Genomic DNA, 16,978 nt, shown 5'->3' with positions numbered 1-16,978 from the left:
TCTTCTCTCTGATGAACACAATCAGAGTTATATTAATAAATATCCTGACACATCCAAGCTTTATAATGGCAGTGAACGGGGCCAACGAGTTTGAAGCTCAAGAAAGTGCATCCATCCATCATAAACGTAATCCACACGGCTGTTCATCAGAAAGAAGAAAGTCATATACACCTAGGAGGGCTTGAGGGTGAGTAAAGCTTGGGATAACAAAAACAGTGACACTGAGTAGAAACGGGAATGTGCGTAAGGCCGTAGTAGCAATGTTTAAAGAGGACACTTAAAGGCGCAATGCTTCTGAGAGTTTTACCACGTAAACTGTCTAAGTGACAAAGCAATGCTAATTAAAGGTGCAGTATGTAATAATTTTGTCCGCTAGAGGTCGCTAGAGGCCTATTCAAAACAAAGGCGTAGCTTGATGACGCCAAGTTTGAGAGTGGAATCTTGGGACATGTGGTCTCCACCTCAACGGACGGTGCAAAATAATAGGGATTGGACTCGGGAAGAAATCATGTTCATGGATGCGATTATTAACGTTACTGTAGTATGTAGCAGAGCAGGACCGAGTGTTGTGGGAGCTGAACGAGGAGCTGGAGTGACTGTGTAACACACGCCTCACGAGCAGCGGGACTTTTATTCTGTCACAGTCGCCGGCGCTGCTTCCGCTTTTCCGGTCATGAGTATGAGGTAACGCAGCTCTGTTTATCATATTAGATACATTTGAGAGTGTTGAAAATGATGTTAGAACGTTACTCTGTGCGTTCGCTCGGTGGCTGCTGTGAGATGCTGTTACACACTGCAGTAAAATAGATCGATTTTAGAATATCATATTAAATGCTGGATGGCTTGTGTTGATAAATGGCATGCAATTAATTTTAAAACGTATTGTGTGATGGAGAAAATGCTGTATTACTGTTACTAAAAATAAAGCTGCATCTGATTATGCTATGTTAGCTACTTGACAAAATAGTGTTTTTCTCTGAGGCATGGTAAAGCATGGTACTCGCAAAACAACAAGAAAATTGATTTAAACAATAAGACTAAACGTGTTGAGCTATTTATAAATATATATACACATATATAACAGTTGCTCCCTTGTCTATTAAAACGTGTAATATATTAAAGCGTCTTTGGTGTTTCCATGGTTTCTACAAAATAAAACCAGAAACCGAGGGTAATGCGGGTATGACGCAATTGACAGGTGACTCCTCACACGTCCCGGAGCCTTGGTTAAAATTGCAATTTTCTCATGATTTACAAACAGTTGGAAACATTTGGGATATTGTAAGTACTCAAGTAAACAAAATATATAACATTGGCCTAGTGGTTTTTGGATATTTTACTGCAAAAATATTACATATTGTACCTTTAAATGTGCTAAAAAATTCAATACTAATTAAAGCTGCAAGCAGCGACGAAAGGGCCCTCGCACCCGGGCTCACCGCCACCCGTTGGCCTCAGGAAAACAGCGAACAGTGGGCGACATGCATATGAGCGAGTAAATACAGGAGAATTATGGCAAAATCATGTAAAAGTGCCACACTTCCTGCTGCCAACAGGTGGCGCTATAGCTAACTGAATATTGTCATATAGATGTCTTTAGGCCAGGACTTTTATCACTCATGTGAAGTTTGGAGCAGATCAGACATAGTATGCCTGAGATACAACAGCTTCCTCTTTCATGGCGAAACATCAGACTTTGTCAGGCCGCCACGGACACGCCCTTCAACGAAAACTCAAGATCTTTGATATTTAACATCTCAAAGGCCTTAAGATTAGACTGGCCATATATGATGTTGATCTGGTTTAATCTCTATGAGGAGTTAATCACAGTGTAAAACATGTAATTTCCTGTTGCCCCCAGGTGGCATTATGACTGTAACTAAATATTGTCATATAGATGTCTTCTGGTCAGGACTCTAATAAAACATGTGAAGTTTGGGGCAGATCAGACATTGTATGCCCGAGTTACAACAACTTCCTGTTTCATGGCGAAACATCGAACTTTGCCAGGCCGCCATGGACACGCCCTTCAGCGAAAACTCTAGATCTTCGCAATTTAACGTCTCATAGGCCTTTAGATTAGACTGACCAAATATGATGTTGATCTGATTAAAGCTCTAGGAGGAGTTCGTTAAAGTACAACATCTGGAAATGGCAAAAACTGCAAAAATTTTGCAACGAAAATTCAAAATATCTCACTTCCTGTTGGTTTTCAGATTTCACTCCAAGAGACTTTTTTGTAGGTATTGGGCTGTTAGATGTGTGTACTAAATTTCATACCTGTATGTGAAACGTAGTGTCAGGGGCACTTCGTTGAAATTTTTTAGGTGGCGCTATCGAGCCATTTTGCCACACTTAATTCTGAAACCAATATCAGATGTAAATTTTCACCACTTCTGACGCATCTGCAAAGTTTCATGAGTTTTCGAGTATGTTTCGTACATTGAACTTTGCCAGGCCGCCACGGACACGCCCTTCAGCGAAAACTCTAGATCTTCGCCATTTAACGTCTCAAAGGCCATTAGATTAGACTGACCAAATATGACATTGATCTGATTAAAGCTCTAGGAGGAGTTTGTTAAAGTACAACATGTGGAAATGGCAAAAACTGCCAAAATTTTGTAGAGAAAATTCAAAATATCTCACTTCCTGTTGGGTTTACAAACTTTACACCCAGGGGCTTTTTTGTAGGTACTGGGCTGTTACATCTGTCTACCGAATTTCATAACTGTATGTGAAACGTAGCACGAAGGGTGCTGAATTGAAATTTTGTAGGTGGCGCTATCGAGCCATTTTGCCACACCTAATTCTGAAACCCATATCAGATGTAAATTTTCACCACTTCTGACACGTGTGCAAAGTTTCATGAGTTTTTGAGAACGTTTAGGCCCTCAAAAATGCAATTCATTTTGGAGAAGAAGAATAATTGGCTGAGCAATTCCAATAGGGTCCTCACACCATCGGTGCTCGGGCCCTAAAGATTAAATGCAAAAAAATCTATATTAACTAATCAACCTAGTCAGTTGTTGGACTACTAGTCAATTAGTCAACTTTCATGAGATATTCCTGTACAGAAATTGCAGCGTCTGAAATATCTCTCTTAATTTGCTTCTTGGATCATTTAAGAGTCAAAGCCAAACCTGACATGAATTTATATTTTCAGCTGACTGTTTCGTCCAATTCCTCATCATTTTATTCTTGTTTCGTCCTCTGCGTGTGGTGTCACTGGTGTCGTACATTTTATCTGATGTACTTGGCAAGCAAAAACCCGCATCCCAGATTGTGACATTAGAGGGAGAGCTAATTATAACCTCACATACGGGATATACAACCAGAGGAAAGCAGGTGTTATCTGCATTTTCTCTTTTCTGATGATATGGAAACAATTTTTAAAAGTTTTATAACTTGCATAAGATTTCAGTTAATGCAAAGAGCATTTCAAACATGATTTCATACTTTTAACTTGGCAATTTGACCAGTTTATACTAGATACACAATCGCATGTTCAAAAGTGGCCATACGACCAATTTTGAGATCATGGGAAACTTGTTTTATCAAGATGCGATCTTTAAATCATGCAGGTGAAAAAAGAAGCAGAACATAATCAATGCACATAATGAGCAATAACCTTTACCATCAAGCTCTCTGTCCATTAATCATGCATTTTAATTCCCATCATGCCCTTTCATCACAAAAACACACATCCTTCCTCTTGTGTCAAGTCAAGTCAGAGTAGCAGAGGCCTTTTTACTAGTCAGACTTCATGAAACAGAAGGATGCAACCAGTCTTGGGTGATCAAAACACAGTTTAAAGAAATAATGCACCTGGATATAATTTTAATCATGGATGCATTGATAATAAAACTATGGCTGATAATATTAAGCTGATAATTTTATGTTATGGCCGATGTTTAAATACTGTACATGAAAATTCTTTTTTATAATAAAGTGGAAATAAAACATGTAAAACTGAAATGAATGATTTTAAAAGCTACAACTGCATGTAGACATCATAATATTATAATGTACTGTAGGAAAAAAATGATATTCATTTTGGGATTTACTAAATATTACATTTAACTGTTAACTAATTAAATTATTAGTGTTATTAAAGATTATTGAATTGTTAAAATGTGATATAGAGCCATATCACATGGCTACTTGTATGATATTGCTTTTATACAACAGTTCAATGGAGCAAGTATTTAAAGGTGCCCTAGAATTAAAAATTGAATTTGCCTTGGCATAGTTGAATAACAAGAGTTCAGTGCATGGAAATGACATACAGTGAGTCTCAAACACCATTGTTTCCTCCTTCTTATATAAATCTTATATAAATCAGCTCATGTTCAAGGCATTAGACAAGGGCAGCCAGTATTAACGTCTGGATCTGTGCACAGCTGAATCATCAGACTAGGTAAACAAGCAAGGACAACAGCGAAAAATGGCAGATGGAGCAATAATAACTGACATGATCCATGATATCATGATATTTTTAGTGATATTTGTAAATTGTCTTTCTAAATGTTTTGTTAGCATGTTGCTAATGTACTGTTAAATGTGGTTAAAGTTACCATTGTTTCTTACTGTATTCACGGAGACAAGAACACTTGCAGTCTGTATAATTCATAAACACAACTTCATTCTTTATAAATCTCCCCACAGTGTGTAATATTAGCTTTAGCCACGGAGCATACTATCAAACTCATTCAGAATCAAATGTAAACATCCAATTAAATACCATACTTACGCGATTAGATATTAGGCGGGGAGCACGAGAATTTAAAGGGGCTGCAGCCTGAATCGGCACATATTTAATGATGCCCCAAAATAGGCAGTTAAAAAAAATGAATCCAAAAAAAATCTATGGGGTATTTTGAGCTGAAACTTCACAGACACATTCAGGGGACACCTTAGACTTATATTACATCTTTTGAAAACACGTTCTACGGCACCTTTAAACAAATAAGAAACAACAGAGTGTCTTTAAAAACCCTCTTGTGTGCGGAACTACTTTCTTCCGCCACAATTTCAAATCTCAAGTTGAAAGTTTAAAAGTTGAGCCCAAGCCTCTGTTACTAATTTGAAAATGCTACATTAGAACTAGCCATGAAGGAGAAAGAGAGAGCGTGTGATTACCTACATCTGGTATAGCTTTCATTCTCTAGGTCAAGTCATAAATTCATAAAAAATAATAAATCAGTTTGCCGTGTCCATGTGTGCCGATATTTTTGTTGTAGAATCCTTTTAATGGTTAAGGGAATTTCCAACGCTATCTCACCACCAATCTGTACGTATTTTACGAGGTGGCTAATTCGTACGAATTTGAATGACCTCACTCGTACAAATTCATATGATTTGTCTAAACCCCAGGGACGGGTAGGTTTAGAGACAGGGTTAGGGGTAGTTCATTCATAGGAATCCATACAAATTTGGCAACTCGTAAAATACGTACAATATAGCAAAAAATTTACAAATTCGTACGGGTGAGGTTGAACTGTACGAATACATACAAATTGCTGTGAGAGCTCTATGAAGTGCAGCATCAGATTCAGTGTTACTTGTCAATTTAGCCTCGTAAAGTGGTGTGCAAAGTTCAAATTTAATGAACAATAATAGCTAGGGATGCACCGATTAATATTAATAAAACAACAAAAGATGATAAATAAATGTATACATGGTAAATAAACCTACTGTATCTGAAAAACAAGTTTATTTAATTTGTATCTCTAGGTGTATGACGTAGCGTTTTCAACTGCGAGAGGCCTTACACTTTCTTTGTAAGTTGAATACGGAAGGTGGTCTGGTGGAAGCTAGATATTTTACTTTATAACTTGTTAAATATGGATATTTTTCTTACACAGGCCTTTATTAACCCCCCGGAGTCGTGTGTTGAGAACGTTTATGATGGATGGATGCACTTTCTTGAGCTTCAAACTCGTTGGCCCCATTCATTGCCATTATAAGGCTTGGACGCATCAGGATATTTATTAATATAAAGTATTGAAAGTCATATACACCTAGGGGTGAGTAAATATTGGGTTAATTTTCCTTTTAAAGTGAACTAATCCTTTAAAACTACATTGCGTGACACAACAACAGTAGTATTTCAAAAATCGTCACGGGTTTTCTCCTCCACCATTGCCGTTCGCTGGGAGAAATGCTCCATCTAGAACGCGCAGAGACAAGCGGAGTGATACAAACGGTGAACAGTCCCTGTGCTGATACTGGTGGAATATCGCATGGTGCTGATCGCCTCTCAGCCAATCAAATTCGAGGACCAGAACTAACTGTTGTTATAAAAAAACATATAAAACATTTCATAAATGGTCTTGCTGAATTATGCTTTTTATGTTACCGTAAATGTCTAATTTGCACTGTATGTAAACATCATTAGGATTTCATGCTCTGTCAAACGTTTTCATACTAATTACTTTTGGCTAGAGTGTTGCTGCAACAGACATCCGATGGTTTCGCCATAATAAAAATTCATGTCTCCTTAAGAACAAAATATAATACTAAGAGGTCACCAGCTTGACCTCATATGACTGTGACAAAGTCCAGCGCATACAGAAACATCCCTTTTTCCTGTCAAACAGCAGTGCTAATTTCCTTTTCCTTGCAGTAGTGATGGCGGCCTCCCTCTGTGTATCATCTGACACTGACACAGATTCAAAAATTGCAAAGCAATTTATGCAAAATAAATCTGAAAGTTAACGTATCCCAGGGCAACACAAATCCGGCTGTTTTTTTTAAAAGCAACTAAACAAATAGGACTAAGGGCATGATTGATTGACGATGTTAATAGATTGTTAAAACTAGGTCAAAGTGCATATTATATGTGTCACAGTCACACTGCATGCGTCATCCTGCCTCAATCAACGCTGCTTGCATGCATGTGATGGTGGTGATGAATAAATGAAATGCACTTTCAATCAATCGGATTACATTTAAACTGTATTGATCACACCAAATTATCAAATCCAGATCTATTGATCCAGATTAAGGTAATTTTGCTAAATAGAACAATATGCTCATCCTTGCTAGTCCAGTCCCTTATACACTGATATGCACTGCTCTAACGTAACATTCATGCATCTCAAGTTGACATGTCTTTGAAGTACAGTACGGATTCCTAGGGGTGTGGCACTGCACTAGAGGAAAACATGGATTTCTTCAAAGAGCCTGAAATGCCGGATATATGGATATGACTTCCACACAGTCCATGTATTCCTTTATGTGTGATTACCTAAGACAATAATCCATTTCAGGCTATTAACTGTCGAGAAGACTGCCGTTAAAGACTTTAAATAAAGTGCAAATACCATGTCTCTTTTTTTAATACTGCTATCTGAAAAACAGATGTGTGTGTAACGCTAAAGCAAATATGAATACATTATGTTGTAGGCATGAATGCATTTTGGATTGAGGATTCAGTGCGTAATCTTCTGATAGCTTTCCTGGGAGAGCTGACATAACATAATAACATAATGTTTGTTACAGTGTTTTTGCAATCAAGCAACTATTGGGCTCATATGACAGATTAACATAATGAGAGGTAAAATTAATATACAAATTGCTACATACAAATTTACAGCTTTATGAGACATATTTCACCAAGGATATTAAATAATAATAATAAAAAAATTATTATTCCTAGGTTTTTGGCCCGATCTGTACCAAATTCACCATAAATGTAGTCTCAAGTGCCGATGTCGATTTTTGAATTCAACATGGCTGTCTGAAGCTGGTGAGATATGAAGGGTGTGGCCTATATTACTTAAAAATATATATATACACGAATTTTTGTCATATGCACAAGCCATAATAAATACATACCATACCATAGTACATGCCATAACTCTGAGGACACTGAGGTCAGCTGGCGGTGTTGTAATAATAAAAAAGCTTAAATGGATTTATTTTTAATAAAAACGGCTGCCATAAGCCAAATTAATAAGGTTATTATTGTCATTTCATTTGTCCAGTTTGTTGTTGCCATGATTTAGATCAGGGGTTTAGAGGAAGTTTAGAGAAAAACTGTATTAAAAGTTGGAAGCCCAAATAAAAAATGCATCCATCCATCATAAAAATAATCCATACGGGGTTAATAAAGGCCTTCTAAAGTGAAGTGATGTGTTTTTGTAAGAAAAATATCCATATTTAAAATGCTATTAACTATAATAACTAGCCTTCGGCAGACGGCCGTACGCATCGGTTTGCGCAAAAGAGTATGCATGACGCAATGACAAACGCGGAAGCGCAGTGGATAGAGCATAACAAAACACCGGTCACGTGTTAGAAGTCTAAAATGAGAATTTTTTAAGAGAAATGTTGGAGGATTTCGATATAAGAAAAGAGGAGCTTGAGTTTGTTGCATAGCCATATTTGTTTAAAACGCGTGAGGCGACTAAGCTTACGATACTCCTACATCCTACGTCATACATCGCGACACGGGTTACTCTTGTGTGCCGCAAGTCGACTTGCGCAGTACGGTCGTCTACTAGAAGCTATTTAGTTTATAAAATTTTAAATATGGATATTTTTCTTACAAAAACCCATCACTTTGTTTCAGAGGGCCTTTATTAACCCCCTGGAGCCGTATGGATTATTTTTACGATGGGTGAATGCATTTTTGGGGGCTTCAAAATTGCGCCCCCCATAAAGCCAGGATATTTTTTAAATATATCTCCGATTGTGTTCGTCTCAAAGAAGATAGTTATATATACACCTAGGATGGCTTGAGGGTGAGTAAATCTATTCTATTCTAAATTCAGTCAAGGTTATCGGTTCAATAAGTAGCTGAGTTATTGACTCGAGAGACGCTCGAACCGATTCCTTCAGGCCAGTTTGCTGAGCCGGTTCATTGAAAAGATCCGAATAAAAAACGATTCGTTCACATCGCTAGATTTAAGTAAATTGCAAACAGCTTACGCTGGCACCTTGCATGTAAATAGGCCATCATTTCCAAAGAAATCTATCCATCATCTGAGAGAGGGAAGCTACGCGACCCCGTTCCTCGATGTCAATACGCCGTAGGACTTCATGCTACCTAAAATCAACGCGACTAACTAAAACATATCCAGAAAAGGTAAAACTGTGTCAAGCAACTCTACATGCGAGAACAGCTGAAATGACCCTTGAATTTATAATAATAGCAACGTACATTTAAAAATGTCAACAGGCAAAATTCTGATAGATAATCATTATGCACGGTCAATCCACTCACATGCAAGGAGGAATAAATCACTGGCATCAAATTCACTGACAGATTGCAGAATTCAAACATCACGCCGCACGAGACTCAACACCGCCCATTCATTCGGCTCCATCATAACATGTCCACCATAAATCAACACCAAAGCGGCTTGAACTCCCAAAAAAAGAGGAACTACACGTGCGATGCCTCAAAACGGTTCATTTGCAAATAAGAACAAGGGGGAAAATCACAATTTCTTACCTAAAAGGCAGCACGCGCTCTCGTGCGCGAGAGATGATTGAGTTGATTTAGAGGCAGCGCGAGCTGAACTGCGGTCCTGCCTCTGGAACACGAAGCCCCGCCCCTCTTGTTACTAGGGTCCCCCATCGAGGCAATATGATGTTGAGATAAGTCCTTCAGCTGAAGTGCGATTATTGAGCGATTCGTTGCCTACTATCAGTGTTACACGCCCAGATATTCAACTGAAGACATACATGCATAAATCTGTGTGTGTGTGTGTGTGTGTGTGTGTGTGTGTGCGTGCGTGCGTGCGTGCGCGTGTGTGTGTGTGTGTGTGTGTGTGTGTGTGTGTGTGTTTGCCCGTGCAACTTGAGCTGATCTCTAAACCTGGACCTTTAAATGTGCATAGTGAAGTAATAGGAATACTTGGCCTAATGTCTAATATTTAAACGTGTGAGTGTGTGTATCTATCTATCTATCTATCTATCTATCTATCTATCTATCTATCTATCTATATAGTATTTGATTCTGATATCTAGAGATGGCCCATATAATTCCAGTATATAGGCCTACTGTAAAATTCAGTGTGTGTATATATATATATATACAGTTTGTACACATGTGTGTACACATATGTATTATAAAATAATGTAAGTTATATAATAAAGTATACATGTGTGTATATGTTTGTATATATGTTTGTGTGTATGTGTGTGTGTATATGTATATATATATATATATATATATATATATATATATATATATATATATATATATATATATATATATATATATATATATAGTGTATTTGATTCTGATATCTAGAGATGGCCAAAATTCAGTGTGTGTGTGTGTGTGTGTGTGTATATATAATATATGTGTGTGTGTGTGTGTGTGTGTGTGTGTGTGTGTGTACAATTGTATTATAAAATCATAAAATAAATATATAATAAATAATGTAATTTATATAATCAAATATGTGTGTATGTAAATATATGACATAAAATATATATTACAATTTAATGATAGAAAATTAGATGTACTCTACACAAAATTAATTTAAAAAAAATTACATAATATTTACACACAAAAACTGTCTGTTCTTTTTGGAACTGTGGAAATAATGTGAACATTTCCATTTCTGTTTTCAGCAGTTGCTAATATTCTCAGAATGGTCAAATATCAGACATGATATAGTACTTTTTTTTTTTTTTGAGGTCACTATTACTGCGACTAAATATGCCAATACAATGTACAATGTGTCAGACAGAGATAATGTACTCACAAATGCATAATACTTTGTGGTATTTTTTTTCCCCCTTAACATTTGAGTGTTACTTGTATAATTCAGATGTAAAGGGAAAAAATGGACAAGTCAACTGTTTCTTTTAGAGAGATTCTCTGGTTCCCTATGTTAGTGATACTCAGAGAGAGCTGTCATCAAACATTTATAGGCCGGTCCCTAAAGACTTCACAGACGTCTGTCTGCAGTCTGTCTTGTACACAGAGTGACCTTTATTGCAATGACCAGCCCGGGACATTATGAAATATGTATTGAGTATTTCTCCTGAAGCGTATGGACGTACATAAGCTATGATTTAGTTTCTGTTCGTCTTTGTGTATGTGTATGTGTATGTGTGTGTGCACACTGTAGCTCATCTGGATCTGTGGCTGTAACTGATAGTGTTGTCGTGGTGATGGAGCTTGAACTGCTGCTTGTGTACATGATGAATATGCAAGCACAGCTAATGAGGCTAATAGAGCAGAAAATTAGATGTATTATTAGAGGTTATGTACTGTCGAATGCAGAAAAAAAGAAAAAGAACTAAAAGGTGTGCGTGTAGTACTCACAGATGGACCAAAGGAAAACAAGAACTCAACTAACCAGCATCCCATATGAACCTGCATCTGTTGCTATATATATATATATATATATATATATATATATATATATATATATATATATATATATATATATATATATATGCATATCATTTACTTTTACTTCACTACCACTATACTTGAAATATATAAGATATTATTTCCATACACATGAACAAACAACAAATATAAATGCAAAATATATTATGGATTAACCAAAATGAAGGAAATGTAAAAAATAAAGAGGCGGTCATCAGCACAGCCACAGCTTATCCTCATGCCCCTTTGACCTCGAAGAGTCATTTGACGGAAAAGCATTAGTCCCCATAATTGACAGGATGCTGTCCTCTAGTGTTCACACTAAAAACTGCAGGTTTCAATCCCTGCCCTGTTTTCAGTGCTTTATAAACATACGGTTAGAGGCCCACTTTTCCTTAAATGGGTTATGGGTTGTTTTTGAAGCAGTAGTGAAACAGTTCTCAGGATGGTATTCTGAGGTCACATTTAAAGGTGACCCTAAAACACATGATGCTCATTACATGGTGACCCATGATAATCATTAAAACCAGATGCTGCTCACAGGGAAGGGACCTGTTAGGAAGAAGAAAAACAGGAGGAACTGTCAGTGAGGGTGAGGGTTTGTGTGTGTGGTCCTGGTAAACCCTACGTTATGAGGACAAAAAGTACATCATACAGAATTATATTTTTGGAAAATGTAAATATGTAGAATGTTTTCTGTGATGGGTAGGTTTAGGGGGTAGAATATACAGATTGGACAGTATAAAAATCATTATTTCTATGGAAAGTAGCCATAAAACATGAAAACCCAACGTGAATTACAGCTTTGATTACATGCAAATATAAGTACTATGTAATAACGTGTGCTCACTATATGTGCATTGTATCAAATTATTAATTTAAATGTTAGTTCATAGTAATTAAAGGGTTAGTTCACCCAAAAATGAAAATTCTGTCATCATTTACTCACCCTCATGTCGTTCCAAACCCGTAAGACCTTCGTTCATCTTCGGAACACAAATGAAGATATTTTTGATGAAATCTGAGAGATTTCTGTCCCTCCATAGACAGCTACGCAACTGTGACACTTCAAAAAGTTCATAAAGAGATTGTAAAACTAATCAATATGAATTGATTTTCTGAAGAGACTTGATCACTTTATATGATTTAATTTAGGATTTTATTCACATATAAACATTGATCAGTGAACATAAACAGAAGCTCAACCGAACCTGCTTGCAACAAACCTCTTACGAGAATGAACCTCATTGGTTCTCGCACGCGTCAAGCAAACATGTTTGAGCTTCCGTTTACCACAACTGATGTGTGAGTTGATGAATGTTCATATGTGAATAAAAGCCTAAATTCAAGGGATGTGTCTTTAGCGTAATTTTTTAAAGAAAAGCCACAAAACTAGTCTGAGTCAGTATATATCACACAATCATATTTATATAGCAATTATTTCCTGTACAGCTGTTCATAATCTCTAAATGACTTCTAAGTGCTATTTAAAAAGTTTTATCAACATTGAAGCACTTGTTTACTTCATGCTTTTCAAACATTAGAGTAAGCCTTTCCTGCTGTTAAGGCCTTAAATATTACTCAATGTGATCACAACAGTTCTTAGAAACCATCAAAAAGGCATCACTACATTCTAGGATCATTACGTCTGCCCAACATCTATGATTCTCTAAGGTTACTGCAATACCCCCTTGAACTTTGACCATGAGCTAACAGTAAACAAAGACATAAATATCAAGCATGACGTCGAAGACAGCTGTAGTATGTGAGAAAGATACTGTAAATCATAACCAGTACATAACCAGAGGCTACTCTGCACACATTTTATCAAAGTAAATAGTCAGGAAGTGTCTGTTGGAATTAGTCTAAATCTAGATTTTACAGAGATATGTGAATATTAAGAATATCAGGTGAATATTAGGGAACTATACAGCAGACCCGACATTCAAATTTTGCAAAGCTCCTCTGTATCCTGCCACAAGAGGGCATCATTGAAATGTCTGTATTTGTTAGTACATACTAGGTAAAGACACCTAATATAAAGTGGGACCAATGTTTCTGTAGTTTCAGTGATGCAATTAACATGTGGACTAACTAACGGTTCCAACAATATGAATAAAATATGGTTCTGAAAATATAAATAACTCTATGAATAAGAATTGCCAAAAGGCCAAAAAAGTAAGTAGACTAATCACACAATCAGCAGGCCCCTTTCCATTAGTGCGTAACTTGGGATTAATGTGCCTAGCGTGTAGATGAGTTTGAAAGCTCTGTAAATTTGCTTTAGACCTTTGTATTTGCTGACCCAGATACATCAAAATCTGTATTCCGTCATTGGTATAACTAATATTGTCATCGTTGCATGAAAAATGCCAGAGGCATTTGGATATGCATCATTTTCAGTTATCATTAACCTATAACCTACATCTAATATTACAGTTTCTTGCACAGAGTAATGGAAAGTCAAACACACACACACACACACACACATGCCTTTATTTTATCAGCTAAATGTGTTGGATTTCATTGCAATTTGCTTATCAGACTGGCCTTTAACTTTTCCAGTCTTGGGTTGCTTAGAATAAAGTGTTGTGGCTTGCGAGTTTCTATAGGAACCTTTAGCCTTGAAAGCAGGGCAGCCCTCTCTTACCACTTGTGGGCGTGATCAAATAGCCCTTCTCTCCACCCACAGTGCTGTTCTGTATAAAAGGCCAAGAGCCCTTCACATGTGTCACAAAGAGAAGCTGGTCTAACAGGAGAGAGTCTGAGCCTGCTGGTTAGAGACTCTTGGCAATCACCCTGAAGACCTTGTTTAATGCAGCGTATAGAACAAGGACCTGTCTGAACAGACGCTCAATTCCTCCACCGGAGAATCAAGTACACAAGGTAAGCAGCATACAAAAATGTTTTGGCTATAAGATGGAAAGACTTTTGCACAATTTTGATATAAAACTAAGTGGACCAGACTTCTAACCATAGATTCTTCCATTTTTGCAGTGTTTCTAGCCTGAGTCCAAACTGACTTCCCATGTGGGTGGTAGATAAGATCAGAGTGTCCGTCGAAAGGACCAACCTGCCAATTCCCATAACGGAATACAGCTTCAAAATCGGAGACATCATGTTTGGAGACAAGTCATCCATTGACAAAGCCAAGAGAGTCTTGCTGTGTCCAAACATCATTACCCCAGACACCATCCCAGAGTTCTGCATTCCCCCCAAGATATCAAGCCCAGTGGAGGGCAAGAGTATTGAGCAGGGGAGGCCGACTCCATGTATCCGAGTGTCTCCATGTGAGAAAGAAAGTCCAAAGAGAGAGGCCAATAACCGAGAGCTACCCAATAACCATATCATCCAGGTGGAGAGTGTTGACGATGGGCCATATGACAATGGCTGTAGTGATGAGGAAACCACCAATGCTGATCCTCAAAGCCAGGCTGCGCTTTCCCTGCCCCACTTGGCTAAAGCTCAAACCTGCTATGGCTTTTGCACCTTGCTGGAAAGTCCCCACACCAGGAGAAAGGAGTCCCTCTTCCACAACGACCCTAACTCAAGTGGAATCCCCTTGGTTCTTCCCCGGAGTAGATCAAGCACTTGCTCCAAATCTTCCATGCCATCTTCCCCCATCTTGCCATCTTCAATCTCCCCTTCTTCCTTTAGCCTGAACACTCTTACTTCCAGACTTTCTCCAAAAGGCTTCACCCTGCACAGACAGGGAACTCTGGATAGCGATACTACCTCCTCGGCAGAATCCTCCCCCTTCAGTTCTCCTCTATTGAACAGATGCCCACCAAAATCTTCTCTCCTTAAAGCACTTAACCATGAGAAAATCCTCTACCGCAACCTCCGCAAGGCTGCCATGTCCAGAAACAATTCCTTATCGACAGATGAGGGCAGTTCCACGGACAACAGCCCCAACATCATGAGGAGAGCATCCGACGGCCTTGTAGAACCTCTCCAGTGTGGTTTCGGCTTGGCACCTCCAGCTATCTTCCCCATGGACTTGGTTCTGCACCGGGAGAGGGTGATGAAAGAGAATTTGGTGCCTGTAGGAAGGGACGGGACCTTGCGACTGTCAGCAGAGTACTGCCCTGAAAACCAGAGACTTCGTGTCCGCCTCATTAGTGCTGAAGGCCTGTATGCTCTATCAGTGGACCCTAAAAGCATTAATTGCAGTGTTAGCCTCTCTCTCATGCCTGGAAAAATCCAGAAGCAGCGCAGCACGGTCATCAGGAAGAGCCGCAATCCAATCTTTAATGAGGACTTTTTCTTTGATGGTATATCAGAAGATGATCTCTGCCAGAGGTCGCTTCGATTCAAAGTCGTAAACAAGATGTCCACAATGAAAAGAGACTATATTCTGGGCAACTGTGATCTTCCTCTCTCAAGCATTGTCACATTATAAATTCGACTGATCCAAATTGCTTAATTTATTTTGTGTGAGTGTGTGCCTGTATGTATTTGTATGTATTTTATTGTGTTATTTATTGCCAAATCTGTTTATCTGCCAAAGACTTCTTTTTTATTAAACGGCAAAAACTGTATCAGTCTTGTGGTCTTCTGTTCTTGACGGGAAGCATAATTTTAGGTATTCAGTCAACAAATGATCATTTATTTATGATGAGAACAGCTGTGACTGAATCAAAGCATGGCAGCCTTAAAAGGTTCCTCATTTCCGTAATGGCCTCCATTTTTCCTTGTCTCATCTTGAGCGGCTTGATTGCCGCTACACTTTGACGTTTTACATGTAACAAGATTTTTTAAAATGCAATACAGATGTTGATTACTTAATTTGATGGAGAAAACGCTAAACAATTGCTCTTGTGGCAGATGAAAACATATTTGTATCAGTCAAATAAGACTGCCTTTTAACTCTTTCCTCAGGCAGAGTACACCTTGTAAAGTAAATCAATGTGGCTTCCTTTTTTCCTTCCTCACAGAGCCATTTCTCTGGGAGGTGTTAGTAATAGGCAGGTTTTAAAAATGGCCTGTCTGTGGGATCTGAAATTCACAATTACAGTAGCAGCACCTTAATACTGCTTCCTCAGGGCTAAACCTAAAAGAGCAGTAGTAAGCCTTTTGAGACGTCAGTAATACCTAAATGGTGGGGCTTACCATTCACTGATCTTTCACTGGAAGAGGTAAATAATAACAAGGCGGCACTGATTGCAAAATAACTCACCTTCTCTGATTTCCTATAAGCCTGTTGTTTCCTGCTGACCTTTGCAGGGATTATAACAGAGTAACTTGAGACAGAGATGGCTCATGCTCATTAACCCCCCCCCCCCCCCTTTTTTTTTTCTCTCAAACAGGCTTGCTGACTAGGCCAAGGCATGCCAACTAGGCAAGCATTTAGCATGAGTAGAAGGAAGGGTATGATTTTCCGCTGATCTAGAACCAGTTAATCCCACTTAAACCCCTATACTTCAAGAGCTAAACTGATTCCAGATCAATATGAAAGACTGATTTCTAAGAATAATGATGAAAAAAATCAGGTTTTAGGTGCACGATATTGGGGTTGAGATTCAAAATGTCCAATTACAATAAAAATTGCATAGAATTACCTTAGTCATGCTAGTTAGCAGTCACAGAAAATGTTGCTGAAGATCCGGACAGACCCCT

General features: G+C 38.1%; 2 protein-coding genes across 3 annotated transcripts in view; one reads left to right on the top strand and one right to left on the bottom strand.

Annotated features, from left to right (window-relative positions):
• Window positions 1–9,657, bottom strand: part of tln2b (talin 2b) — a 193,318-nt gene extending 183,661 nt beyond the window's left edge. For both annotated transcript variants that reach the window (XM_048157655.1, XM_048157656.1), the window contains exon 1: window positions 9,461–9,657. The gene's annotated coding sequence lies outside the window, so the exon portion shown is untranslated. The remainder of the gene's footprint in view (window positions 1–9,460) is intronic.
• On the top strand, window positions 4,938–15,900 carry c2cd4a (C2 calcium dependent domain containing 4A). The gene is made up of 3 exons (XM_048157658.1): window positions 4,938–9,091; window positions 14,052–14,245; window positions 14,357–15,900. The coding sequence occupies exon 3, from the start codon at window positions 14,388–14,390 to the stop codon at window positions 15,759–15,761; it is 1,374 nt and encodes a 457-aa protein (XP_048013615.1). The 5' UTR covers window positions 4,938–9,091; window positions 14,052–14,245; window positions 14,357–14,387; the 3' UTR covers window positions 15,762–15,900.
• Window positions 15,901–16,978: the final 1,078 nt, after the last annotated feature.

This window comes from Megalobrama amblycephala, linkage group LG15, assembly GCF_018812025.1.
Source record: "Megalobrama amblycephala isolate DHTTF-2021 linkage group LG15, ASM1881202v1, whole genome shotgun sequence".
Lineage (NCBI taxonomy): Eukaryota > Metazoa > Chordata > Actinopteri > Cypriniformes > Xenocyprididae > Megalobrama > Megalobrama amblycephala.
Note: the sequence above shows the minus strand (reverse complement) of the source record. Positions and strands in the feature narration are given on the sequence as shown.

What these genes read in the sequence shown, in the direction of transcription:
- c2cd4a (XM_048157658.1), top strand. Translation starts at nt 14,388, where the DNA reads ATGTGGGTGGTAGATAAGATCAGAGTGTCCGTCGAAAGGACCAACCTG.